General features: G+C 44.3%; 2 protein-coding genes across 4 annotated transcripts in view; one reads left to right on the plus strand and one right to left on the minus strand.

Annotated features, from left to right (window-relative positions):
* Positions 1 to 5,515: 5,515 nt before the first annotated feature.
* Positions 5,516 to 26,237, plus strand: DRG1 (developmentally regulated GTP binding protein 1). Of its 2 annotated transcripts, XR_013959592.1 has the most exons (10): positions 5,516 to 5,679; positions 7,499 to 7,622; positions 8,291 to 8,466; positions 10,006 to 10,075; positions 11,530 to 11,699; positions 12,407 to 12,537; positions 14,552 to 14,719; positions 14,981 to 15,103; positions 16,043 to 17,206; positions 25,180 to 26,237. XR_013959592.1 is itself a non-coding variant. In XM_080650804.1 (9 exons), the coding sequence occupies exons 1-9, from the start codon at positions 5,638 to 5,640 to the stop codon at positions 16,140 to 16,142; spliced, it is 1,104 nt and encodes a 367-aa protein (XP_080506930.1). In that variant the 5' UTR covers positions 5,516 to 5,637; the 3' UTR covers positions 16,143 to 18,739. The 2 variants fall into 2 exon arrangements, 1 of the variants encoding a protein (XP_080506930.1); XM_080650804.1 differs by lacking the exon at positions 25,180 to 26,237 and having other exon boundaries at positions 16,043 to 18,739.
* Positions 18,733 to 26,318, minus strand: part of EIF4ENIF1 (eukaryotic translation initiation factor 4E nuclear import factor 1) — a 34,157-nt gene continuing 26,571 nt past the window's right edge. For both annotated transcript variants that reach the window (XM_080650803.1, XM_080650802.1), the window contains exons 15-19: positions 23,790 to 23,874; positions 22,231 to 22,363; positions 20,671 to 21,012; positions 20,241 to 20,405; positions 18,733 to 19,446 (exon numbers count right to left, since the gene is read on the minus strand). In XM_080650803.1, the coding sequence (XP_080506929.1) occupies positions 19,205 to 19,446; positions 20,241 to 20,405; positions 20,671 to 21,012; positions 22,231 to 22,363; positions 23,790 to 23,874 (967 nt within the window). In that variant the 3' untranslated portion in view covers positions 18,733 to 19,204. The remainder of the gene's footprint in view (positions 19,447 to 20,240; positions 20,406 to 20,670; positions 21,013 to 22,230; positions 22,364 to 23,789; positions 23,875 to 26,318) is intronic.

Genomic DNA, 26,318 nt, shown 5'->3' on the forward strand with positions numbered 1-26,318 from the left:
GAGCCAAACTGGTTAGGGCCTGACATTTAATTTTATTGGGTTATGTTTAGAAAATGCAGCTTGTGTAATCTCTACTATTTGGCGTATTTGGAAGATTTAAAAACATATTCTTGAACTTCTTTAGTACCAGTCCGTGGCTTTAGTATATTCACAAGGTTCTGCAGCTACCACCACAAACCAATTTTATAACACTTTTTTAAAAAAAATATATTTTATTGATTTTTTACAGAGAGGAAGGGAGAAGGATAGAGAGTTAGAAACATCGATGAGAGAGAAACATCGATCAGCTGCCTCCTGCACACCTCCTACTGGGGATGTGCCCGCAACCAAGGTACATGCCCTTGACTGGAATTGAACCTGGGACCTTTCAGTCTGCAGGCTGACGCTCTATCCACTGAGCCAAACTGGTTTCGGCTATAACACTTTTCTTACTTCAAAAAGAAACCGTACCTTTTGGCAATCCTTCCCCCTGCCCGCCAAGTCTGAGGCAATCACTAATCAATCTACTTTCTGTCTCTATAAATTGGCCTAATCTGGACAGTTCATATAAATGCATTCATATAATATGTGGTCCTTTGTGACTGGGTTCTTTCACTCAAGATGTTTTTAGGATTCATGCATATTGCAGCATGTATCAGTACATTCCTTTTTATTGCTGAGTACCATTCCATTTTATGGATATAGCACAGTTTATTTATCCATTCATTAGTTGATGGATATTTAGGTTATTTCCAGTTTATTTTTTTTTTTACTTATTATGAATAATGCTGTTTTCTTTTGTTTTCATTTACCTAGCATATCTTTGACCATTTACCCAATCTATTTTCATTCTTTTATTTTTAACTTTTCTTTGTCACATTATCAGGGTGTGTTTTTTTTTTTAATATATTTTATTGATTTTTTACAGAGAGGAAAGGAGAAGGATAGAGAGCCAGAAACATCGATGAGAGAGAAACATCCATCAGCTGCCTCTTGCACACTCCCTACTGGGGTTGTGCCCGCAACCAAGGTACATGCCCTTGACCAGAATCGAACCTGGGACCCTTCAGTCTGCAGGCTGACGCTCTATCTACTGAGCCAAACCGGTTAGGGCAGGGTTGTTTTTTTGTTTTGTTTTCATATTTAAGATCCAGCTAGATTTTTTAAAATATCCAATTTGACAATCTCTGTTTCTTAGAGTGGAATTCAGCATTTATTGTATAATAACTGATATATTGGATATTATTTCTTTCATCCTATTTTACTTATTTCCTCTTTCTCCTTTTCCCTACTTTTGCTGCCTTAATCACATTTCCTTCTTCCCCTGTTATTTCAGAACCTCGACTGTGCTTTTCAATTCTACCATGGTTACCTTCCTTCCCCTTGCTAACATCATAATCAAAGATATATATTTTTTATTAGCATAACACAATTAAATTATGACTAAGCTTTTAGAGCACATTTATTTATCTAGTCTCCCCACCTCTCACTGCCTCCCTTTTACTGGCCTAGATTGACATTTCTAGTCCAGGGTTTTCATTAGACTTCTTTTCGGCTTATTTCTTCCGTTTTGAGCGTACTTAGAACAAACAATACAAGCTCTTGGACAGTTTTACACCTTTTTCAGAAGAAGGCTAATGAAGGAAAGTGAATTACCTTTGAGTAAAGTACTGTTTTGCCTTTTAACCACAAACATGACTGGCCATGTTGACCATACTCACCATCTCAGTGAGCAGGATGTGCGGTGATCCCCAAGAACCATGTTCTGTTTGGGGATGTTCTTAACCTGTACACTCTCACGCCATTTCAGCGTCATTGTGGAGCCCACAGATGTGCGCTGGGCTTTCCGCTGCTCTGCGTGTGCTTTCCTGCCTGAACTGGTTTCTCTCTCCCATCTCGGTCTCCCCAGGCCCATCTCTTCCCAAAACAGATGTGAGAGCTTCTTCCTTTGAACCTTACCTTGTTTCTCTCTCTCCTGACACCTCACTGGGCTTTGTATGGCTGAGGTTTGGGTATTTGCATATCTGTACCCCTCTCCTCTTCGCTCGGGGCGGGGGCAGGTATTCCCAATGCCTCGCCCAGTCCCTGACACACAATGCATACTGAGATGAAGGACTAGAAGTACTTACTATATGGACCCAGGAATTACCCACTTGAATGAAAAAAAGAAAAAAAATTCAGACTTTGACTTAGTGAAGACTTTTGTGCACTTTTTTTAAAAAAATATTTTATTGATTTTTTTTTACAGAGAGGAAGGGAGAAGGATAGAGAGCTAGAAACATCGATGAGAGAGAAACATCGATCAGCTGCCTCCTGCACAGCTCCTACTGGGGATATGCCCGCAACCAAGGTACATGCCCTTGACCGGAATCGAACCTGGGACCTTTCAGTCCGCAGGCCGACACTCTATCCTCTGAGCCAAACCGGTCAGGGTGACTTTTGTGCACTTTTATTTTTTGCATCTATGAGATAAGGTTTTTATAGAGAAGAACTGCCTTCATTATACCCCATGTGCACATTCTTGAGAATTTCCTTTCTAAAAGCAAAGCATTTACCACTCACCAATGATATTAATAACTTCCCTTCATCTAGGGCTTCCCAGTCTTTACTGCTGCAGTATCCGGGGAATTTTGACCTGTTTAGAAGCTAAACTTAAAAAAGTGAGAACATGCCCTGACCGGTTTGGCTCAGTGGATAGAGCGTCGGCCTGCGGACTGAAGGGTCCCAGGTTTGATTCCGGTCAAGGGCATGTACCTTGGTTGCGGGCACATCCCCAGTGGGGGGTGTGCAGGAGGCAGCTGATCGATGTTTCTAACTCTCTATCCCTCTCCCTTCCTCTCTGTAAAAAATCAATAAAATATATTTTTTTAAAAAAGTGAGAACATGATTTTTTCATGTGTCATTACCCTTTTACTTCTCATGCTATCAACCAGACCCAGGTGTTTTAGCTCTCCGTTTCTATGGTGTCTGAAACAAGGTAGAAATGTTCATTTAGGGGGAAAAATATTAAAATCTCTTCCGCTTCTATAAAACTTTTTTTTTCTACCTTCTTGTTTTTATTTCCATTTGTTTAATAAGTATGTTTCAAGAGTTTGCTGTAGCTGCACTTTTGCTGGAAATACATCCTGCTCCTCCCTCGTGGGCTCAGGGGTTCGTGGTGAGTCAGACAATTCAAGAAGCCGAGTGATTGCACCCTGGTTGGGCGGAGAACCTGTGAGGGGGGAAGCCAGAGGCGGCCCCTCCTCAGCCAAGGAATGCTTCTCAGAGATTATACAGATCAGAAAACTATGAAGATGAGGAAGACTTAGGCCAGATATGGGTGGTGCAGAGGAAGGGAGGGACAATAGCATACTGAGCAGAAAAAAACAAGTTCCAGAGAACCCTCACACATCTGGAGAAGTATAATTACTTCAGAGTGGTTGGAGGGTCCCGGCAAGCGGTGAAGCTTTTGCCTTTCCTCCATTTTACTTTTAATTACTTTTGTTTGTTTGTTAGAAACACAGTGCCAAGGCATTAGTGGTTTAGCCATCATGCAAAACAGGCCTTTGTTGAATAAGATGGCCACCCAGGGCCCTGGCGGAGGTGATTATTACCCTCTGGCATTCTTTTTATTTTATTTTATTGATATTTTACAGAGAGGAAGGGAGAGGGATAGAGAGCTAGAAACATCGACGAGAGAGAGAAACATCGATCAGCTGCCTCCTGCACATCTCCCACTGGGGATGTGCCCGCAACCAAGGTACGTGCCCTTGACCGGAATGGAACCTGGGACCCTTCAGTCCGCAGGCCGATGCTCTATCCACTGAGCCACACCGGTTTCGGCACCCTCTGGCATTCTTGACGGCTTGGGGCTTCCAAGGTGGGTCCCGGGATGTCTTTGAGCAATGAAGTAGTTAACTCAGCTGCAGGTCTCCTACGACAGATTTGCTAAGGAGAGCAGTGATGCCCTCGATCTTGTCAGCCAATTAATTCCTTAAGTACTCCAAGTTAGGGAAGGCCTGCTGATTTGATGCTATCTGTCTTTTAAGACTGATCTTTGATCATATCCCATTCCAGCTGGACTTCCTCTCCTCTTCTTCCCTCCTCCATTACTGATGGTGCGGGATCTAATTACCCCATCACCCCTTAACTTATTTATGAAAGGGCTGAGGTTAAAGAAAAGAAGAACAAAACTCCTGGACCCTTTTGGGGACCTTGTTTAAAAGCTTTCCTTTCTCTAGTCCCTCCTTTATGCCCAATAAAACCTCCTTTTCTGTCTCCGGCAAGTTGGAAATGTTCTTACTTACAAATTTAAATAAATAAACTTCCCTCCCCGGGGCGGAGTGGAGGCCAGCCATGTGGGTTAAGCCTGGCCTGCCACTCCCAATGGATCAATCAATCTATCAACAAGAATTCATTGATCCCACAGGAAGCGGATTTCAAAACCAGCACACAGCTCCTGGACGTCTTGGCTTCCTCTTCACAGGACACTTGGGAAAGAGGAGGGTTGTGAAATTTTTAATTTTATTATTACACAAGTATCACATGGATACAGTCAGCTTTCAAACAATTCCAACGACATAATGTGTGGAATAACAAGCGAAAGGCTTCCCTTCCCTGGCGTCCCATCCCAGCATAAGAAGTTGAGAGTGTATCCTTTCATTCCGGCCTTTAGACAATGCACTTTCATACATGAACATCTATATAAATATCTAATTAAAAAAACATAAATGGGGTCATAACATAGGTGTTCTTTAAATATATATATATATATATACATATATATATATATATATATATATATATATATATATATATATCCTGGACATCTATTGAGTCAGACCACACGAATGTACATTTTAATGGCTGCAATAGTATTTCACAGCATAGAAGGACCATTATTTATTTATCGGTTTTCCCATTGATGGGCGTTAACATAGTTTCAAAATTTTCAGGACCGGTTCTCAGGGGATTATCCATTTAATCTTGCCTTTATTGTGGGCTCACCATGTGCCATGCATTCTACTCGGGGTTGGGGGGGGGGCGGGTAAACAAAACAGACACCTAAATATAGTTGTGAGTGATGAAAAAAAAGAGCATTTTCTTTTTTCCAAGAGGGCGAGACAGGTTGAAGACCGGTCTCTCCATCAACCTAGGGGTCCGATAAGTCCGCCCGGGTGTCGCCCCAGCATGAAAAGGGGCTCCAGGACCCGTAAAGCGCGGGCGAGGAAGAGAGGTGGAAGGCCTGAGTGCACGCTTCACCGACGCCCAGGATCTGGGGGCTGCAGGTCTGGGGGCCGCAGCGAGGAGCAGCTCCCACACACCACGCGCTGGGCCTGGGCGCAGGTCCGGCGGGGCGGGGCGGGGCGGGGCCGAGCGGCGCGCGACCCTCCGCGCGCTCCGGGAGGCAGGGACTGGGGCGGCCTCTCTGGCCCCATCTCCCGCGGGCTCTATGACACCGCGCTGGCTGGCGGGACGGGGCGGGGTTGGCCGAGGGGGAGGAGACTACGAGACGCGGTAGATCTCGCGGGGAAACCTCGCGCGGGGCTCTCTCGCGGGAACTAGGAAATCGCGCGCTTGCGCACTGTCGTGCCTGGTGGCTGTGGCAGGTCCGCGGCGGGTGTGTGAACGGAGATAGTCAAGTGTGGAGGTGGCTGCGCCCCCCCGCGACTCGCCACGATGAGCAGCACCTTAGCCAAGATTGCGGAGATCGAAGCCGAGGTAATGGGCGCAACTGGCGCTTCACTGTCTGTCCGAGCTTGCTTGCTTCGGCGGTTGTCGCTCCTGCCTAACTCTCTTCAGCCGCGTCAGAACCGGGCCGGCGTTCTCCGACTTCCCTCAGCCTGGTCCCGCGTCCCCGACTCCCCCATGCCCAGGTCCAGGTTCTCTGACTCCCTTCAGACCGGGCCAGCGTTTCTCGACTCCCCTCAGCCCGCACCGGTGTCTCCCGACGCCTCTATGCCCGGGCCCGCGTCCCCCGACTCCCCTCAATCTGGTCCCGCGTCTCCCGACTCCCCTCCGTCTGGTCCCGCGTCTTCCAACTCCCCTCAGTCTGGTCCCGTGTCCCCCGACTCCCCTCAGTCTGGTCCCGCGTCCCCCGACTCCCCTCAATCTGGTCCCGCGTCCCCCGACTCCCCTCAATCTGGTCCCGCGTCCCCCGACTCCCCTATGCCCAGGTCCGGGTTCTCCGACTCCCTTCAGACCGCGCCCGCGTTCCTCGAACCCTTCCTCACGGGCCCGCGTTCCACACCCCTGCACCTGGGTTGGTATCTCCTTGTTCTGTTTGTTTCTCTCCATCTCTGATTGTGTGTGTGTGTGTGTGTTCCGAATCCTGTTTCCTTACTCCAGCCCTGACTGCTCACGTCCTTCAGTATCTTTCCTTGTCACCTCTCGAAACCCCACCTGCTTTTAAAAAAAAAAAAATATTTTATTGATTTTTTTAGAGAGAGGAAGGGAGAGGAATAGTCAGAAACATCTATGAGAGAGAAACATCGATCAGCTGCCTCCTGCACACCTCCTACTGGGGATGTGCCCGCAACCAAGGTAGGTGCCCTTGACTGGAATCAAACCTGGAACCTTTCAGTTCGCAAGCCGCAAGCCGATGCTCTATCCACTGAGCCAAACCGGTTAGGGCCCCAGTCTCTGCTTTGATGGCTCCGTTTCCCGGGACTAGGATCGGGGAGTAGATCCACGTCTGTGGTAGCTGTTGGTTCCACCTGGATGGTTGTGCTCAGAGCTCTTGAAACTGGGGAAAGTGGTGACCTTGTGTTCTGTGGGGCACGCCAGGTACAAGCAGTAGAAAGGGAATCAGCAGATGAGTTTTAGTCTCTTCTCTATACACGTCGTTTGTCTGCTCTGTCATGAGGGGAATGGGCTGGGTGATGGAGAGAATGGGTTTTTACTCTTTTTAACACAGGCGTCCTCAAACTGCGGCCTGCAGGCCACATGCGGCCCACCGAGGACATTTATCCGGCCCGCCGGGTGCCGCTGCCTGTCCTGCTCAGCAGCCGACGCGTCCCGGGCCCGCAGTGCGCATAGGAATTTGTTCATAGTTTTTTTTTTGTTTATTTTTATTTTTATTTTTATTTTTTTATATATTTTATTGATTTTTTACAGAGAGGAAGGGAGAGGGATATAGAGCTAGAAACATCGATGAGAGAGAAACATCGATCAGCTGCCTCCTGCACACCTCCTACTGGGGATGTGCCTGCAACCAAGGTACATGCCCTTGACCGGAATCGAACCTGGGACCTTTCAGTCCGCAGGCTGATGCTCTATCCACTGAGCCAAACCAGTCAGGGCAATAGTTTTTTTTTTAAACTATAGTCCGGCCCTCCAACGGTCTGAGGGACAGTGAACTGGCCCCCTGTTTAAAAAGTTTGAGGACCCCTGTAAGTGGGTACGGGTATACTGACCTAAGAGGGACCTAGGGGAAAAAACACACACACACCATTCTCTTGGAGGTGGGGGAGCATTTATTCTGGATCTTGGAGCCTGTAGGAACTGCTTCTGACTTAGGGCTGTGATTCTCCCCTTGCAGATGGCTCGGACTCAGAAGAACAAAGCCACCGCGCACCACCTGGGGCTGCTGAAGGCCCGCCTGGCCAAGCTCCGCAGGGAACTCATTACCCCGAAGGGTGGCGGCGGCGGTGGGCCAGGAGAAGGTTTGTGTTTTCCTTAAACATTGTTTTCCTCTGGCGTAATTTTTATCAAAATAATACGGGCATATGGCCCAGAAATAATTTTTTAATTTCTATCAAAGAAGATTTATGCTTTCTAAGCCTAAATTCTTGATTTGTGTTCATTCTGCTGATTTCAAAGGCCAGTGGCTGTTATCTAAATAAATTAGGGTTTTTATTTATGAGTATATTGTACTGATAGATTTACATCGGCTTGCAGATTTACATCGGCTTGCAGAAATATGTACATATAGACAGTCAAGATAAAAATTAAGGATATGGATGCCAAGGGACACGAAGGCAGGAAGAATAAGCTTAAGCCAGAGAAATCGAGAGAGAGAAGATTAGGACCAAAAGTAATGTCAATGTTCTGTACACTTTCTAGAGAAGGGCCACAAATGTGGCTTTGAACCTGCTTGCAGCCATTGTAAAAAGAAAAAAGAAAAAAGAAAGAAAACCTAAACAGTCCATTAAACATTGCAAATTGCTATAGGGGGATTTTGTATGCTTAAGTTCTACTCTAGATGTAAACTGTACAAAATGGCAGAAATAGGTCCTAGTCAGATAGGTAGCCAGAATGGAAAAGTAATTACATGAGTCTCAACACTCAGGGATAACTTTCTTCCTCTTTTTGATATTTGTTGATGTTGTAGGTTTTGATGTGGCCAAGACAGGTGATGCTCGAATTGGGTTTGTGGGTTTTCCATCTGTGGGGAAGTCAACACTGCTCAGTAACCTGGCCGGGGTATATTCTGAGGTGGCTGCCTATGAGTTCACTACTCTGACCACTGTGCCTGGTGTCATCAGATACAAAGGTGCCAAGATCCAGGTGAGTCAGTCCTGCAGGACAAGGAAGGGAGGAAATCCATCCTTTCATTCATTTAAAAAGCACTTATTGGGAGCTCTCCATATGCCAAACCTGATCTTTGCTTTCTGATTATTGTCTAGCAGGGAGATAGAGCAGTAAAGTCAATCAATACTACAGTGGGATAGATCTGTGAAAACACAGAGAAAGAAGGGACTACTTTTTCATTTGAGGATTGGGCGTGGGGGAGGTCTGGTAAGACCAAAAAAAAACAAAACAAAAAAAACTTCATGTAGAAAGTGACATTGGAGGTGGGCCTTTCTGTTGTTGTCAGTCCTCCTCTGAGGACATTTTTCCATTGATATTTATAGAGTGGAAGGGAGGAGGAGAGACACACAGAGAAACATCCATGTGAGAGAGCCATTAATTGGTTGCCTCCCGCATGTGCCCTGGCATCGACCGGAATGGAACCCATGACCCTTCAGGCTGCAGCCGGACGCTGTATCCCCTGAGCCAGACCTGCTAGGGCTGGAGGTGGGTCTTGAAGTTCAAAAGGCATTTCACCAGCCAGTAAAGGTAAAGGGCTACTTCAGGGAGCCATAATGGTGAACAGCCTACTGTGGTGTGAGCCCAGGTGTGGGGCAGGGAGTGTTAGTAACTGAATCTGGGAAGGTAGTTTGGAGCAGAATTATGAAGGACCTTGTATGCCTACTAAGGAAGTTGAATTTTATCTTGTACCTAAGTAGGAGCCATTAGAAAGTTTTAATAAATAATATGATCAGCCCTAACCGGTTTGGCTCAGAGGATAGAGCATCGGCCTGCGGACTGAAGGGTCCCAGGTTCGATTCTGGTCAGGGGCGTGTGCCTTGGTTGCAGGCACAACCCCAGTAGGGAGTGTGCAAGAGGTGGCTGAATCGATGTTTCTCTCTCATTGATGTTTCTGACTCTCTATCCCTCTCCTTGCCCCTCTGTAAAAAATCAATAAAATATATTTAAAAAAAAATATGATCAGCCCTAGCCGGTTAAGCCCAATGGATAGAGTGTGGACCCTTGGACTGAAGGTCCTGGGTTTGATTCCAGTCAAGGGCATGTACCTTGGTTGCAGACTTGATCCCTGGCCCTAGTCTGGGCATGGGCGGAAAGCAACCAATCGATGTTTCTCTCTCACGTGGATGTTTCTCTCTCTCCCCCGCTCCCTTCCCCCTCTCTAAAAAAAGTGGGTTGATACTGAAAGATATTAATAGAGACGAATGCACTTGGCCCCAAAAATGTGGGTTATAATTTTATTTGAATTGTTAGGGTTGTGACTTTGAGTAAATCACCACTTTGAAACTCAGCTAATATGCTTATCTTATAGGATTGTTAGGCATTTTAAACTAGATAAAATATATAAAAAGCCTGTAGCTGACATTTAGAAGATGCTTCGTTAAAATAATATTCACATACTCATAAGGAACATTTGATTTATATCTCCTGTATTTGTATATTTGAGAAATAAATCATTCTATTTGATCTGCTCAGATTTATTATCAGTTTTCCCATTTCTCCCCCCCAATCTTGCAGCTCCTGGATCTCCCGGGTATCATTGAGGGTGCCAAGGACGGGAAAGGTAGAGGCCGTCAAGTCATTGCAGGTGAGTGGTCCAGGGCCACCATCCTGGAATATCATTCCTTTACCAGACACTGTTGTTTAGATGGGGACTGTGGACTTTGAGATGACATTATAGTGAAGGGCATAGCTTTACCCAATTCTTACCAGAATAGAATGTCAGGACTTGAAGGGACCTCAGATCCCCATTTGAGGAGAAACACTAAGGACAGGAGAGTTGAAGTGCTTTGGTCCAGTGTTGCAGTGTTCATGGAAGATTTAGCATTAGAACGGAGGTTTCCTTATTCCCACCCATGCTTTTCCTTCTTTTTATTTAAAGTAAAATCTTATGAAAGGCTAATCATCAATTGCAACTATCTGCTACCCCACCTTTCCTCACCTTCACTGTCACTCCCCTTTGACAACTATACTGTCAACTCTTCAACTGTTTCTTCTGCTACTTACTTTCATACTTTTTTAAAAAGTGTCTGCACGCCATCACCTCATTTTAAAAAAAATATATATTTTTATTGATTTCAGAGAGGAAGGGAGAGGGAAAGAAAGAAATGGAAACATCAATGATGAGAGAGAACCACTGATTGGCTGCCTCCTTCACGCCACACACTGGGGATCGAGCCTGCAACCTGGGCATGTGCCTGACCTCGAATCAAATCGTGACCTCCTGGTTCATAGGCCGACACTCAACTACTGAGCCACACCGGCCAGGCTACCTTCATACTTTTAAAAATTATGCCTTAATTGCTATTTCATGGTTAATTAATTTTAGATATCTATTGTTTTTTTATGGTAGAGGATAAACTCTTTTACTCCATTTTTTTAAAGAAGTTTTATCACAATTTTTAGTTAAGTCATCAGTCATGGTTTACATGATTTATGTAATGTCTGAGTAACTTATATTCAATGCTGTTTTCCATGGAGTAAATAATTAGCTATTGTTTGGTTTTGTTTACTTTTCTGCGTGTGCTAATATTTTCCAAATGGTCCAATAGATCAAATGCCTATCGGTCAACATTTTTCTAGGTACTTACAGTTCCAAAAATAATCTGATTAGCCCTGGCCGGGTAGCTCAGTTAGTTAAAGCATCATCCCAGTACGCCAAGGTTGCAGGTTCCATCCCTGCTTAGGGCACATACAAGGAGCAGCCAGTGAATGCATAAATAAGTGGAACAACAAATCAGTGTTTCTCTCTGTTTCCCTTCCCCCCTCTCTCTCCAATCAATAACAAAAAAGAAGTCTTATTGATTTCATTCTCTTCCCCCCTGTCCCTGACACTACCCTTCTGCCCCCTTTATCTTCCTGGCATAAATCTTTGCTAATCTTAAGAACTTCATGTGTGTCCATGTATTTAAAAAAAAAAAAAATCCTTTGTTAAGTGCAGGAACTCTCCCCCACCCCCACCCCCATACTATTGAGTATTTGTATTAGTTAAATCTTTAATGAACTTTGCCTGGGTATAATTTTTATTTTTTAATTCTTCAGTGGCTCGAACGTGTAACTTGATCCTGATTGTTCTGGATGTCCTCAAACCCTTGGGACATAAGAAGATCATTGAAAATGAATTGGAAGGCTTTGGCCTTCGCTTGAACAGCAAACCTCCCAACATTGGCTTTAAGAAGAAGGATAAGGGAGGCATTAATCTCACAGCCACGGTAAGTGGATAAGGTGGTATGGGGCAGGCTGCTAAAGACACTGGGGTGGAATGGATTGAGCTAAGGGACAGTGTCATTTGGAAATTACCTGACTTCTAGCACTAATTGAAGTAACACAGTTACCTTGTAATGATTGACAAGAATCAAGAGTAGGGTAAGAGTCAGTCTCAGACTTACTTTTGCAACTCCATTTGGTTTCCTCTTTTGGCTTATCTGTTTGAGGTGGTCTGGGAGTATAGACCAATCTTATGCTTGCATGAAGTAGGTGGCGCCATTCATTCAACACAGATTAATAGAGTGCTTACCATGAGCTAAGTATTGCTTTACGCTCTGGGGAGTGGATGGAAGAGGGAGCAAAATAGACAAAAATTCTTGCTCTTATATGAACCTACTCACATGACTTTAACTTAATTACCTCTTTAAGACCCTATCTCCAAAAAGTTACGTTCTGAGATACTAGGACTTCAACATATGAATTTGGGTGGGGGCTGTGGGGACACAATTCAGGCCATAACTCCTTCCTTAGAGTTTGGAAAGATTTTTAGTTTTTACTATTTCCTACTATAAGTCCGTTATTCTCATCCAGGATAGCAGTCTTTAGAAATGGGTTTGCTGCACCTTAGCTAAGGTTACCAAGATTCATCAATGGATACTCTTGGGAGTTTTTTTTGCTCTCTGACCAGTCCTTGTCTTCTATGTCCATTCAGTGTCCTCAGAGTGAGCTGGATGCTGAAACTGTGAAGAGCATTCTGGCTGAATACAAAATTCATAATGCCGATGTGACTCTGCGTAGCGATGCCACAGCGGATGACCTCATTGATGTGGTGGAAGGAAATAGGTATGGACCTACTGTAGTCTGGTGCCTGAGTTTGAATTTGAAGCCTCTTAATGGAAACAACATTGGATCATGAATATGGCAGCCCTTGATTCTAACTCTAGAACTCCAGCTGTGCTACTATCTGAAATATTAGTGGGCCTTTGTTTCTTTGGCTGTAAAGTGAAGGGTTGATCTTGCTTTCTAACTTCCTTCTTTGCTTTAAAATTTCATTATGATGGTCCGATTCCCCATTTCAGTTACTTGCTGTGAACTAGGCTGTCCCCTCAGCTCTGTGTCATATGATGGTTGAAGAGGGTAAGTTCTCAGTCTTTGCTCCAAGAATTAATCCATGTGAGAAGTCCTAGAGGCGATCCTACAGAATTCAGAGCAGGCTGTGTCTGTTCTCTCTAACCTAAGGGTACATTAGCTAAAACCCTAATCCGTGAAACATTACTACTATTAATATTTAAAATTAAATAATTGAAACCACTGTTAATATTATTTCTGGCATTTGGATATAATATTTTCTAGTTGCCTTCCTGTTCTTTTGTTCCGATTAGTTAGATGAATTTATTTGATCCTCATTTGAAAATAAAGCCAGTGCTTTGATTTAGGCATTTCATAAGTGAGGCAGTTGACGCCTGAGAATTTGTGACCTGCCTATTTAATACTAACCTTAGCTGCCACATTGATTGGACATTGGGATTGTGACATTGCCAGATTTGTGTTTAAAGTACTTTTTAAAAATATATTTTTATTGATTTCAGAGAGGATGGGAGAGGGGGAGAGAGATAGAAACATCAATGATAAGAGAGAATCACGGATTGGCTGCCTCCTGCACGCCCCCCACAGGGGATCAAGCCCACCACCTGGGCATGTGCCCTGACCGGGACTCGAATCGGGACCTCCTGGTTCATAGGTTGACGCTCAACCACTGAGCCATGCCAGCTGGGCAAGTTTTTTTATTCTTTAAAAATGATCATGAAATATGTTTTAGAAATACATTTACATTCTTAACATTCCTGAAAACAACTTTGTAGGAAATCAACTCTGAGACTTGTCCAGGGGCACATATGTGGAAATGAAAGAGCTATGAGTAGATGCAGTCTGTGTGACTCTAAAGCAGTGGTTCTTAACCTTTCTAACGCCACAACCCTTTGATGCAGTTCCTCATGTTGTGGTGACCCCCAACCATAAAATTATTTTCGTTGCTACTTCATAACTGTAGTTTTGCTACTGTTAATGAATTGTAATGTAAATATCTGTGTTTTCCGATGGTTTTAGGCAACCCTGCTAGCGGTTCTCAACCTGTGGGTTGCGACCCACAGGTTGAGAACCGCTGCTGTAGAGCCTAAGACCATCGGAAAACACAGATATTTACATTACAATTCATTAACAGTAGCAAAACTACAGTTATGAAGTAGCAACGAAAATAATTTTATGGTTGGGGGGGTCACCACAACATGAGGAACTGCATCAAAGGGTTGCGGTGTTAGAAAGGTTGAGAACCACTGCTCTAAAGCTTGTGTTCTTTTCACTGTAGCATGTTCTCTCGGTTAGCTGCATGGCTGGAACTAGCGCCTGGGTTTTGTTACCTATAGTTCACCTTTTGGATGTTCTACTTTATTTTGGTAGGAAGTTTATTTTTTTTTTTTTAAAAAATATATTTTATTGATTTTTTACAGAGAGGAAGGGAGAGGGATAGAGAGCCAGAAACATCGATGAGAGAGAAACATCGATCAGCTGCCTCCTGCACACCCCACTGGGGATGTGACCACAACCAAGGTACATGCCCTTGACCGGAATCGAACCTGGGACCCTTGAGTCCACAGGCTGACGCTCTATCCACTGAGCCAAACCGTTTAGGGCGGTAGGAAGTTTATTTTTGTGGGGCCGGGCGGGGGTGGTGGTGTTGATCTGCATAATATGATCCCTTTGGAGAGTCTCTGATTTAGGATTCTGGATGAGGGGGTACTGACAATCAAACTGAGTCTTGTCAGCAGCTACAGACTAATGTCCTGTTTTTCTTTTATAGAGTTTATATCCCCTGTATCTATGTGTTAAATAAGATTGATCAGATCTCCATTGAGGAATTGGATATCATCTATAAGGTACCTCACTGTGTACCCATCTCTGCTCATCACCGCTGGAATTTTGATGACCTGTTGGAAAAGATCTGGGACTATCTGAAACTTGTGAGGATGTAAGTCTTAGTGAATTGGGTAATATTGCTGTGGGAATTAAACCAGACCGTCTCTCAATGATGTCTTCTGGAGCTCATTAACATAAAGTCTTTTTGGAGACACAAATTCATCCCTGTCATCTGCTTGGCCATATTGAGGGCACTTTTTTTCTCAAGTTGGGGTTATGTGCATCTGTTCTCAGAGGTGATGGAGGGTTGATTTGCATTCAGCACATGAAACATACCAAGAAGTAGGCAACCTCTGCTTCTTCTCTGTTCTAGTTACACCAAACCCAAAGGCCAGTTGCCAGATTACACATCCCCAGTGGTGCTGCCTTACTCCAGGACCACTGTGGAGGATTTCTGCATGAAGATTCACAAAAATCTTATTAAAGAATTTAAATAGTAAGTATCATGGGCATGTATGTGGTGCCTTCTTTTCCTGGTGAGCTACTGATTTCACTAGAAATTCTTAGCATAGCATTAATAGCAATATGGCCACCATTTTCTGTCCTTTGGTACATAGTTCTTAGCTTTTGTGAGGCAGGTCTCAGGTCTCAGTGTCTTGTTTACCAGATTCCATCAGTAGTGCTGCATATTTTTAGTACTTGAGATCTGTGGATAGACATTATCTTCAAGTATATGTATTTCTTTTTAATTTACTGATTTGACAGAGAAACATTGATTTGTTGTTGTACTTATTTGTGTGTTCATTGGTTGATTTTTGTATGTTCCCTGACCGGGGATTGAACCCACAGCATTGGCATATTGGGACGATGCTCTAACCAACTGAGCTACCTGGTCAGGGCCCAGTTATGGTTTCTTGATAGGGAGAATTTTCCAAGCATGGCTGAGGAAGGGAGGTCCTACATTTTTTATCAGTTACCCACTGATAGTTTCAGTAGAATCAATATAAACTGGTATTCTTTAACAGTTGATAACTGACACTGTATTTCTGAGAATTAATTTCCAATCTGAATCATTTCAGGGTACTTCTCTATAATAAACCCATGCTTTCTTAATTTTAAGCTCATCTTGTCACACTTCTCATTTGTGTTTTTTTTCTCTGATTTTTTTAAATTGGCTTTGGAACATAAGGAATTACACAACTTCCAAAGACCTTCTATGCTACTTTGTATGTGAAGGTCCAGGGTGTCGCACTGCTGGGGAAGCTAAAGCCTCTGAATGAATTTTGAGTGTGATTCTTGACTAGGCAGAGGGTTCCTTGACTGTTGCAGGACTGTAGCTCTTAAGAGCCTGAATGCTAAACCTGAGCAGAAAGGTGGCTGGCAGGTAGTTAAACTAAGTGATTATTTATACTGTTCTTTTTTCCCTTCCATACAGTGCTCTGGTCTGGGGCCTCTCTGTGAAACACAATCCTCAAAAAGTGGGTAAAGACCATACATTGGAGGACGAGGATGTCATTCAGATTGTGAAGAAGTGAAGCTTCCCCTTTCCCTGTCTGCCGGGCCAACCACTGCAGCTTTCCCCACGACCAAGCACCCCACCTCAAGCCCCTTCTGGCTTTGGCAACCACTGGATCAGGATTCAGGGGAGGGAGATGGAGGTACCCAAATTGGAACTTCACTTGTCTTAACTTGGTGTCACCTTGTGTGTTGAACTGCATAAAGGACCTGACGGCCAGCTGGCTATGTGCAGGTCATGTGTCATTGTCAGAATTTGTTTTGCGATGGACTAAGTATGGATGGGTACGTACAGCGAGGCAGCTGGATAAGGGGTGACTTGGGAACTTAGTCTTGAGTGTGAACTGGATAAAAATGTGACTGCAACATTTTTTTTTTTTTTTAAATCCTCACCGGAGGACATTTTCTCCATTGATCTTTTATTTTTTTTAAAAAAATATATTTTATTGCTTTTTTACAGAGAGGAAGGGAGAGGGATAGAGAGTTAGAAACATCGATGGGAGAGAAACATCCATCAGCTGCCTCCTGCACACCTCCTACTGGGGATGTGCCCACAATCAAGGTACATGCCCTTGCCCGGAATCGAACCCGGGACCTTTCAGTCTGCAGGCCGACGCTCTATCCACTGAGCCAAACCCGTTTCGGCTCCATTGATATTTAGAGAGTGGAAGGGAGCGGGGAGGGACAGAGAAAGGGAGCAAGATCGAGGGCAACATTGATGTGAGACACTTTGACTGGTTGCCTCTTGCATGATCCGTGACTGGGACAAGCCCTGACTGGGACCAGGGATCGAACCTGCAATTGAGGTATGTACCCTTGACTGGGAATTGAATCATGGACTTTTGGTTGACAGAGCCAAGGCTCTAATTACTGAACAACCAGTCAGAGCTGACTGCAACATTTTTTTTTTAATCCTCACCCGAGGATATTTTTCCATTGATTTTTAGAGAGAGGGAAAGACAGATATTGATGTGAGAGGAACACATTAATTGGTTGCCTCTTGCATGCCCCACACCAGGGATTGAGCCCGCAACCTTGGCATGTGCCCTGACTGGGAACTGAACTGTTACCGCCTGGTTCATAGGTTGACACTCAACCACTGAGCCACACCAGCTGGGCTGCAACATCTTAATTTGATGTTTAATCATGGGAAATCCTTCCAACTGGCTGTGGCCTTTAAGTCCTTTCAAGTGGTCTTTCCTAGATGCTGCCGAAAGACTTGATGTACATTAACTGCTTATTCTTTGCAAGGCTAGCCCATTTGGGAGATGATGTGTGGTCACTGAGTAAAGTACTCTGATCAGGCACATTGGAGTTTGAATTGCAGGTTAACTTCTAATTAGCTGGAAGTTTGCACAAATTACTTAATCTCAATAAGCCTTAGTTTCCTCATATAACATGGGGACAGTGATAGCACTTACTAAAGTGGAGATTGTTAGTATTAAGGGATGTGGTGCTTGTAAAATGCTTAGCACAGTGTCTGCTGGACGTTGGTTCGTCACTGGTTCCTGTGCTTTTCCTGGGCTCCCTGCCTGCCCTCGTCAGAGCATGGCTGTCAGTGCTGGGCTGAATGTTTAGCTGAACCATGCTGCCTGGTTGGCCACTAAGTGTCCCTTTTTCTATAGCCCAGCCTTTCTGCTTGAACCCCCATGGCAGTCCGGGCCTCAACCACATAACCTGGTTGAAAGCATGGAGGCAGAACATTGCAAGCGAGGCAGCCAGTGTGATCAGAGCAGGCTTGTGTGTATACATCATGTGTTACGTATGGCAGTGGGAGATTACATTAGGAGGAGTGCGGTCAGGACTACTTGAGAGTCTACTAAGGGTTTTGGGCTGGGAATAAGGGATTTTGAAGGGAATGCTCGGATAATGGGAAATTGGCAAAAATCTTTGTTTGGTGGACTGGCTAGTGAGAATATGGACAGGTGTTGGGCATATGGGTACAGAGGAGAAATTTAAACTTGGTGACTGACTTGCTTTTTAGAGGAAGAGAATTCAAAGATGATTTCATTATGGATTAAAGGGATAGTAGCCCGAGAAAGTCAGGAAGGGAAACGGATTTGCAGGAAGAGAGATTATAGATGAAGTGAGCTAGAGCTAGCCGTTAGTGAGGGACGGAGACGTGGGATTATACACATACTCAGGCTTCTCTAGTACTTGTTTTCTTGGTGACAGTTGTTTCCCTCCGAGTCTTTCTGGAGTTTGACTCAGAAGGTAAGCGCCCCTCAGGCCTGGTATTCCAGTCACTTTGTAGGATATAAGCCTTGATATCACTGGTCCATTTTTAAAAAATATGTATTTTTATTGATTTCAGAGAGGAAGGGAGAGGGAAAGAGAGATAGAAACATCAATGATGAGAGAATCGTTGGTCTGCTATCTCCTGCACGTCCCCTACTGGGGATTGAGCCTGCAACCAAGGTACTTGCTCTTGACTGGAATAATCCGATGCTCTATCCAGAGACAAACGAGCTAGGACAGTGCCATGGGTTTTAAAGAAAACTTAAAACCAGATTAATTTCCCATGAGGAACCTATTGACCTAGATAGGTCAGCTGGTTGGAAACAAGGAGGAAGGGGTTCCAGAGGAAATAAACACAATAATGCCATTCACTTCATTCACAGCATATGCAACTTTAATCAACCAAAAGAGAAAGTCCCAAATGTACAAGTGAAAGAAATACAAACTAGACACAGACTTAACTAATATCAGCTACTTTTATGTACAGCTGTATAAGTTCAAAAAAGCTATCCTATATGTATATACAAAAATTATTTATACACAGGTCTGTACATAAGGGTCTATACATTTATTTTCTCAGAACCCTTAGGTGCCACCTCTTGGTGAAGACACCAACACTTCATTCACATATCTTACAAAAAAAGAAAGACTACTTCCGGCATTGACAACACTGTGCATCCTGTATTCAGACCACGTAGGCTTCCATCATGCAGACCACACCAGATGCCTAGGCCTCCTAAACAGCTTTGCACAGAGTGCTCCAAAGTAAAAGCCTGTAAACCAAGCAGAGTCCTGACCAGGGTGCCACCATAGGTCCAGGGTTAGGTGAGCCTGCCTGCCTTATTCACTGTCGATATTCTAATTCATCCACACTGATGACTTTGGCGGGCATGGAGGGCAGGGGCTGCTGTAGCACATCAGAGCCAAACCATTTGGCAAGGCCCACTGGGGAGCTGCTCCTCTGGCTGGGGCGGTGCTCCAGTGGGGAGTGCATGTGGGGCAGGCCTGACCTGCTGGGCACATTCTGTGGGGTCGCCTGGACACTGACAGCTGCTGCCTGGGAACCAGAGCCTGGAGGATGAAGAACTGTGGGAATAAGAAGGAAGAGTTATGCCCTAGCCGGCTTGGCTCAGTGGATAGGGCATCAGCCTGCGGACTGAAGGGTCCCAGGTTTGATTCCGGCCAAGGGCACATGCCTGGGTTACGGGCTCGATCCCCAGTAGGAGGCATGCAGGAGGCAGCCGATCAATGATTCTCTCTCATCATTGATGTTTCTCTCTCTCTCCTCCCTTCCTCTCTGAAACCAATAAAGAAATACATTTTTTTTAAAAAAAGGAAGAGTTAGAACATGAGGGGGAAAGTACTGTATCAGGTCTTGCCTCACTCAGCTTTATCCATAAAACTCCAAACAGAATTCTTTATCTGATGATTTATTCTAGGAAATTCCTTTGCAAATGCCAGAAGATAGACCTTGGAAAGCTGAGCTATTCAGAAGACACTCTAGTAGATGACATGACTACTATGTCCCACAGCAAGCAGCCACATCACAGAAGCACTAACATTAGCTGGTGAGAGGGCATCTACTCTGGGCAGTCCCTATGTTGAACCTCTATTGGAAGGATTTTCAGCCTCCTCTTCTAAGAGGCAAAGGACAAAAAAAACGCCAGAGCACAGTTGGCTCTCTATTTTACAGGAATTCCAAATCCTGTAGAGGTTGGTTTACATCATCCTCATCTCTGGTTATACCCTTACCCCAGTCTTGCAGGGTAAGTTAAAGAATGAATTGTCTATGTCAATTCATCCCCCTCACTGGGAACTGGTCCAAAACTTTAAAGCCTATTTAGCCACACCCAGCTCACCTAGCCCATTCCTGAACCTACCTGAACGCTGTAGCTGCTGTTGCATCATTGCCAGATGCAGAGGAGTCCCAGGACGAGGGTTCAGGAGAGGGTGATTAGCAGCAGGTAAAGGGTAAAAGGGCTGACCCAGGATTGGGCTAGATAGTCCCTGTAGATGAGCCAGATCCACCCCAGGAGGAAGCACACCTGTTAGAAGAAAGTGGTGAGAAGTTAATCTACCTGGAAGTTTTCAAGCCTGACTGTACAGTGTTACTGATCTGAAAGTTTATTGAGTGAAAAATGCTTAAGCTAGGTTCCTAATCTTAATGGAGTAAGGGGTGGACTGAATTGGACCCACTGCCCACCAGTTAGATGGAAAAGTCTAGTAACATCTTTCTAGGGATGAAAACCTCCCACAGCACAGCACTTGATTAGTTCTAGCAAATGTTGTCATGCCAGGTCAGAAACTCACCAGCTTGTAGCAAACTTGGAAGATGGTTTGGATGTATTCCCTGGGCCAGCATCCTTTGGACCAACCCTGGGTGAAGCTGGTGAGCAGGTCGAACAATTGGGACATGGGGGACAAGGGGAACTTGGTGGACAGGACGGAGAAAAGGTGTTCCTGGAACTGGGGGTGCCAAGGTGGGTGTTTTTCTCCCAGTTGCTTTAGGTCGATAATCTTGTTCTTTGGTGTAACGGTTGGTCTGGGACAGTGGGGTGGAACATGAAGACCGCTGCAATGTTGACAGTTTGGGATTTGTGGTAGAATAGTCTCGATCAGCATTGGGCACAGAGTTGGATGACAAGAGATTCTCTGTAGGGATCCAGACAGAATATTTTTAGTGATGGCAAACTCCCAAACACTTTATCCTCCCAATGATCCAGTAAATCTCATTTCTTTTCTTTTTTTTTGGGGGGGGGGGGGGGAGGAGAAGGTAAATCTCATTTCTTAGAAAACTCACAATCCTTATTTGATTCCCCTCAACAAATTTAGAGGATTGCATAATTAGGGAACATCAATTTGCCTTATGAACAGGCCCAGTCAAGGCCATAGTGGTAGTCAGGGACAGAGCTGGGAGTAGACACCAAGTTTTCCAGTCTTCAACCCTTTGTTGGAACAGAGTTTATCTTTGCTGCACTTTAAAAACCCAAAGGCTCTAAAGTTAAAAACAAAAGAACTCTTAAGCCCCTGTTTTTACTCTTAAAATCCTCTCAACCCAGGAATAGCTATTGGGCAAGTGAGCCTGGCCTATCTTGTCTGGTGATGTAACTCAGCTGGGCACCTTGCTCTGCCCATATGGCTGTGGTCTGTATCTGTGAGGGAGCCCGTCCTATCCTAGTCAGCTGCTTGGGATTAACATGCTTTTTCAAAGCCCAAGGAAAAAAATCAAATAAAATTATGCAAATCTATCACGACAAAGTTCAAATAGCAATTAGAACCTGGTGAAGGAATCTTAACTGCCCTTTTAAGTAAGACCGACAGGATTTCCTCCCCCCCACCCCAAACTTCCTCACAGGCAAAAAGCTCTTATACTAATATTCGAGGCCTGTGTAAACCTAACATCAGAATGTTTCACCATGTCTTGAACAATCTCAACTGTGCAATTCCTAAAAGAAGCCTCTCAACAAAGGCTTTGTACACGTCCTGTATGCTTCATTCATTGCACAGAGTTTGTTGGGCACCATCTCTATAGACTGGAGAGAACCTTTCAGAAGTCAAACTGGTTGAACTATATCAATTTGCCAAATAGATATACTAATAATTCAACTTTGAACCTAAATAAGAGTCCAAACCTAAAGCTCATGCCTTCCTAATAGTAGTATCCTTAGATTGGTCAGAGTTTTCAAGTGGCTAAGTGACTATGAGCTGGTCCAGCCTTCTCAATGTCAAACACAGAAATGTGGTCTAGAGGAGTCAGGGATCTTGTCTAGCGCTTTGCAGGGAATCAGGCCATGCTGGTCAGCACTCAAATTCATGCTCCCTCTCCCACATACTATCTTGGGCAGTACACCCTCAACAGCTCTGCAGTACCTTCACTGGCCTTCTGAGTGTCGTCTTTATTGTCACCAAGAACTGCTTTTCCAGATGCTGGCTCCTCCTTGCTTTTCTCTTTGCTCTCGTACATCTTACGAATCACTGAGGTAGGGGTGAAGGAAGGAGAAAGCTGCAGGGAACAATTAGTATTAGCACTTTTCTCAATACCTTTTGCTTCTCAGGCCAAGATTAACTGGACACACTAAGCAAGTTGCAGAGCCCTTATTGGCGACCTGAGAAAGCCCGTGTTGTGGTCTCTGGCTACTAGAGAGAAAGACACAGGGTGGCGCAAATAGATGGTGGCCCAGTGCATCTTCCCTCACACTCACTTTCATCAAAACCTAGACTTCGTTGGACATAAAAAAGGAAGTTAAAGCAAAAAGCTTTACCTTGATGATGGGGACCTGCCTATGCAGCTACTTCCCCAGCCAGGGCGTTAGCTTGGAGGAGGGGGGAGAACATGGCCAGAAGTATACCCAGGAGCAGTAACACTTCCAGCCAGGAAAGGACATTTCAGAGACAACCTCAGAGCCTAAATTTCTCTATACAGCAAGTCCTCACTTAACATTATTATTTATTTTTTCTCACTTAACATTATTGACAGGCTCTGTAACTTTGAGCTAAATGACATATAATGAAACCAATTTTACTATAGGCTAGTTGATAAAAACAAGAGTTATATCTACAGCATCTCATCAACATTACAACCAAATGACCTTGAACAAAACTAATTCAAGGACTTGCTATACTACTAGAACATTCAAAATTATCTTCCTCCTATTCTCCTCAGCTACTAGAACTCACCATTTGGGGTCATTTGTTCCTGTCGCTTCACTGCATATTTCTACTTTGATGACTTTATCATGCAGGCAACTTTTCTTGTTAACCAACCCAAATCCGTGATGGCAGGAGACAGGGAATGGATTATGAACAGAAAAACTCCTGGACCCTGCCTTCGAGGTGCTTGGTACAAAGACCTACTTGGGATCCTGAACATAGAGTAATAGTTTTCCCCACATCTGTCAGCTTTAACGAGGTGATACAAATTTGTGGGGAAGGAAACCTAAAAACATAAAATAAATGCTGGCTCATGAGTCAGCTGTGCAACTAAACTTGTCTCCACAAATAAGCAAACCCCCAGTCCCAGTCTGAATTCGTACCAGTGATCTGGATCTCAATTTGTGAACTCACCGCTGGACTCCCCATGACCTGACCCTGGTCACCGGCCCATCTACCTCACCCCCTGCCTTTCGCGCTGTCCTCCCCACTCCAATTGTTCACTTGTTGGAACATACTACATATCATCTGTGTGCTCCAGCCCGTACTTGTCTGTTGGCTGAAACACACTTTCCCCAACGTAAGGGTTTTAACTAAAACCCCAACAGACTGAAAGGGGGAAAACCCAATAGGCAGACAGGTATGAAAGACTATTAAACCAATGATTCCTGTGGAAGGCACTCAAGGACATATGGGTTACAGTGATACAACACAGGCACAACCCAACAAGGAGAAACCTAGAACCCTAGAAGTCATTCACAAAGGCAAAGGTCACTGACCATGCTTGTGATGGAGGCAGCAGGGGCAGGGGAAGAGGAATTCCCTCTGTGCACGGGTGCTGGTGACTTGGTCACTCGCTGTTGCCTGTGAACAAACCAAGTTTCAGTGTAAGCCCCAAGCTGCTTAAACTCTTGAGTCCTAAAACCACAAAATACTAAAGATCAGCCTAGGACTTCAACATTTCCCTTATCCAATTCAACTTCCCAAGCATTTGCTAAGTCTAAATATGCAAAGCCACACGCTGAGTTTGAAGGAAGACAAAAGCTCACTGAGACATGGTCCTGGGCCTTGCAAGAACTCTCATCTAGTGGGGGAGATGCTTACTAACCTAGGATGCTTACGCACCAAGGCATTCAGATAGTAGGTACCAACAAGGTGTCATGGCAAAATTGAGGGGTAGAAGGAATGATAAGATACATCTATTGCAGGGACTGGACAAGCTTCACTGGTAAGGAGCTGCATTGACTTGGGTGTGACCAATGAGAAGCTATGAGATGAGAACAAGGATTTAGGTAGAAGAACAGGTACAGGGACATGGTAAGGCCTTGAGAATGTAGGGTTATCCACAGCTCATGTATAGTTTATTTTCGGACTATACCAGTGAAGTAGGCTAGCGAGCAGTTTCATTTCGTGGTCTAGTGGAGAGGGAGCAACACTGACTAGCACAGTGCTTGGCATAGAACTGATGCTCTGTGAGACACTGGCTCAAATCAGATGCAGCGCCAACAGTTTCAGCTATTTTAAGACCTAGTTCCATGCACCATTCCCCACCACTCCTGGTCTACACACAAGGCTGATCCCAGGCCTCCCAAGTGAAGTTTAAAAGAACAGACTTGCATTCTATCTGGAGACATTCTACTCATTCTGCCTTAATTTGGAAGAAAAACGGAAACAGTTGAAGATATAAATAGGCTGAGAGAAGAATGAATGTGTGAGCTCACTGGCTAATGAAATCTCCCCTGCAGTTCAGCCTGGTCAGACCCAGAACCCAAAGGCCCAAGCCCACATACAGCCTGCTTCTGAAGTTTTCTGAATCCTAAGCCATGACTTCTTTCCTCTTTCCAGTCTCTACCAGGTAAGCCCCACTGCTGCCATACTGAGACTCTGATCATGACAATGAGGGGACAGATTAATAGTATTCTGAGTGATTAAGATGTAAACCCCAAATCAGGTGATTCTGCATAAGGTATAATTAATTGATTCCTTCTGATAAATGTACTTGAGCACCTACTATATGCTAGACACTATTGTAAGTGCTAGGGATACAGTAGTAAACAAAACAGACAAACTTTGGCCTCATTACATTCTTATTGCAGAGTAGAGAGGGGTTACTATGGGCAGGGACACAGAAAAAAATTAGCATGCTAGAGCCCGGCTGGTGTGGCTCAGTGGTTGAGGGTTGACCTATGAACCAAGAGGTCACGGTTGAATTCCATGTCAGGTCATATGTGGGCTTGATCCCTAGTGTGGGGGCATGTAGGAGGCAGCCAATCAGTGATTCTCTCTCATCACTGATGTTTCCATCTCTTCCTTCTCTGAAATCAATAAAGATATATTTTAAAAAATAGTATGCTAGAAGGTGTTAAGTACAATAAATAAAGCAAGAGGAGAAAGTCATGTCTGTTGGGAGACACAACGTAACACAGGGTGTTCAAGGAAGGCCTGGGAGGGTGACATTTGATCTAAAACATGAAGGCTCCACTGACACTAACTAGTTTCAAGCAAGTTATACTTAAACAACTTGTTTCTGTATCTTTAAAACGCAGTTATTATAGCAAAGGTGTGTGAAAGTTAAGTCAATGAATATTAGATAACTACATTATATTGCAGAGAGAGCCAATGACGGAGCCTTAGCAGACTAGTCCTGAGCTCTGTTTAGGCTGAGGGCTACTAAAGATAGAATGCATTTAGGCAAAGGTACAGGGTACTTACTGGTCTCAATGTTTTCTGAAAGTGTCAGCATATAAAACTAGCTGAAGCAAGACACTGAGACACAGACATGGCAAATTTTAAGAATCACATCAAAACAAATACTTGTTAATTTCCAAGCACTGTATGGGCAGGACTAAACCGTCCTTAAAGGCTAGACACTTAAGGAAGCATAAAAGGGCCAGGGCACACAGACAGCTTCTGAGTGGCTAACAGAGGAGTTTTCCTTATGCATTTGCTTAATGCAGTTTTCTGTTTTCTAATAAAAACAAGATTGCTACTCCCCCACTCCCCAACTTATGATTCCTTCCATTTTACTACTAGTTGCAACTAGTAGAACAGGAGGAGAGTGAAGTCAGTAATCATTTAACTGCTCTGATCAACAAACCTACATCAAGAGATGGTTTGATAAACTCAACAAGGAAGCCATGGGGGAGGAAGCTAAGTAGTTTTACTTTCCATCATTTTATAGCATAACTGCAAATAAGCTACATTCGTAAAGATGAACGCTTTAAATCAAGAATATAAAAAAAATTACACAGGACAAAAAGCCTATGCCCAGCAGATTTCGATCATCACTCCCTTTACTGCGTATCTGG

This window comes from Plecotus auritus (genome assembly GCF_963455305.1).
Source record: "Plecotus auritus genome assembly, chromosome: 13".
NCBI classification, from domain to species: Eukaryota; Metazoa; Chordata; class Mammalia; order Chiroptera; family Vespertilionidae; genus Plecotus; species Plecotus auritus.

Bases quoted from the DNA above. Each gene is read 5' to 3' on its own strand.
- DRG1 (XM_080650804.1), top strand. From the start codon at position 5,638: ATGAGCAGCACCTTAGCCAAGATTGCGGAGATCGAAGCCGAG. The intron at 5,680-7,498 runs GTAATGGGCGCA...CTCCCCTTGCAG, and splicing joins TTGCGGAGATCGAAGCCGAG to ATGGCTCGGACTCAGAAGAA. The intron at 11,700-12,406 runs GTAAGTGGATAA...ATGTCCATTCAG, and splicing joins GCATTAATCTCACAGCCACG to TGTCCTCAGAGTGAGCTGGA.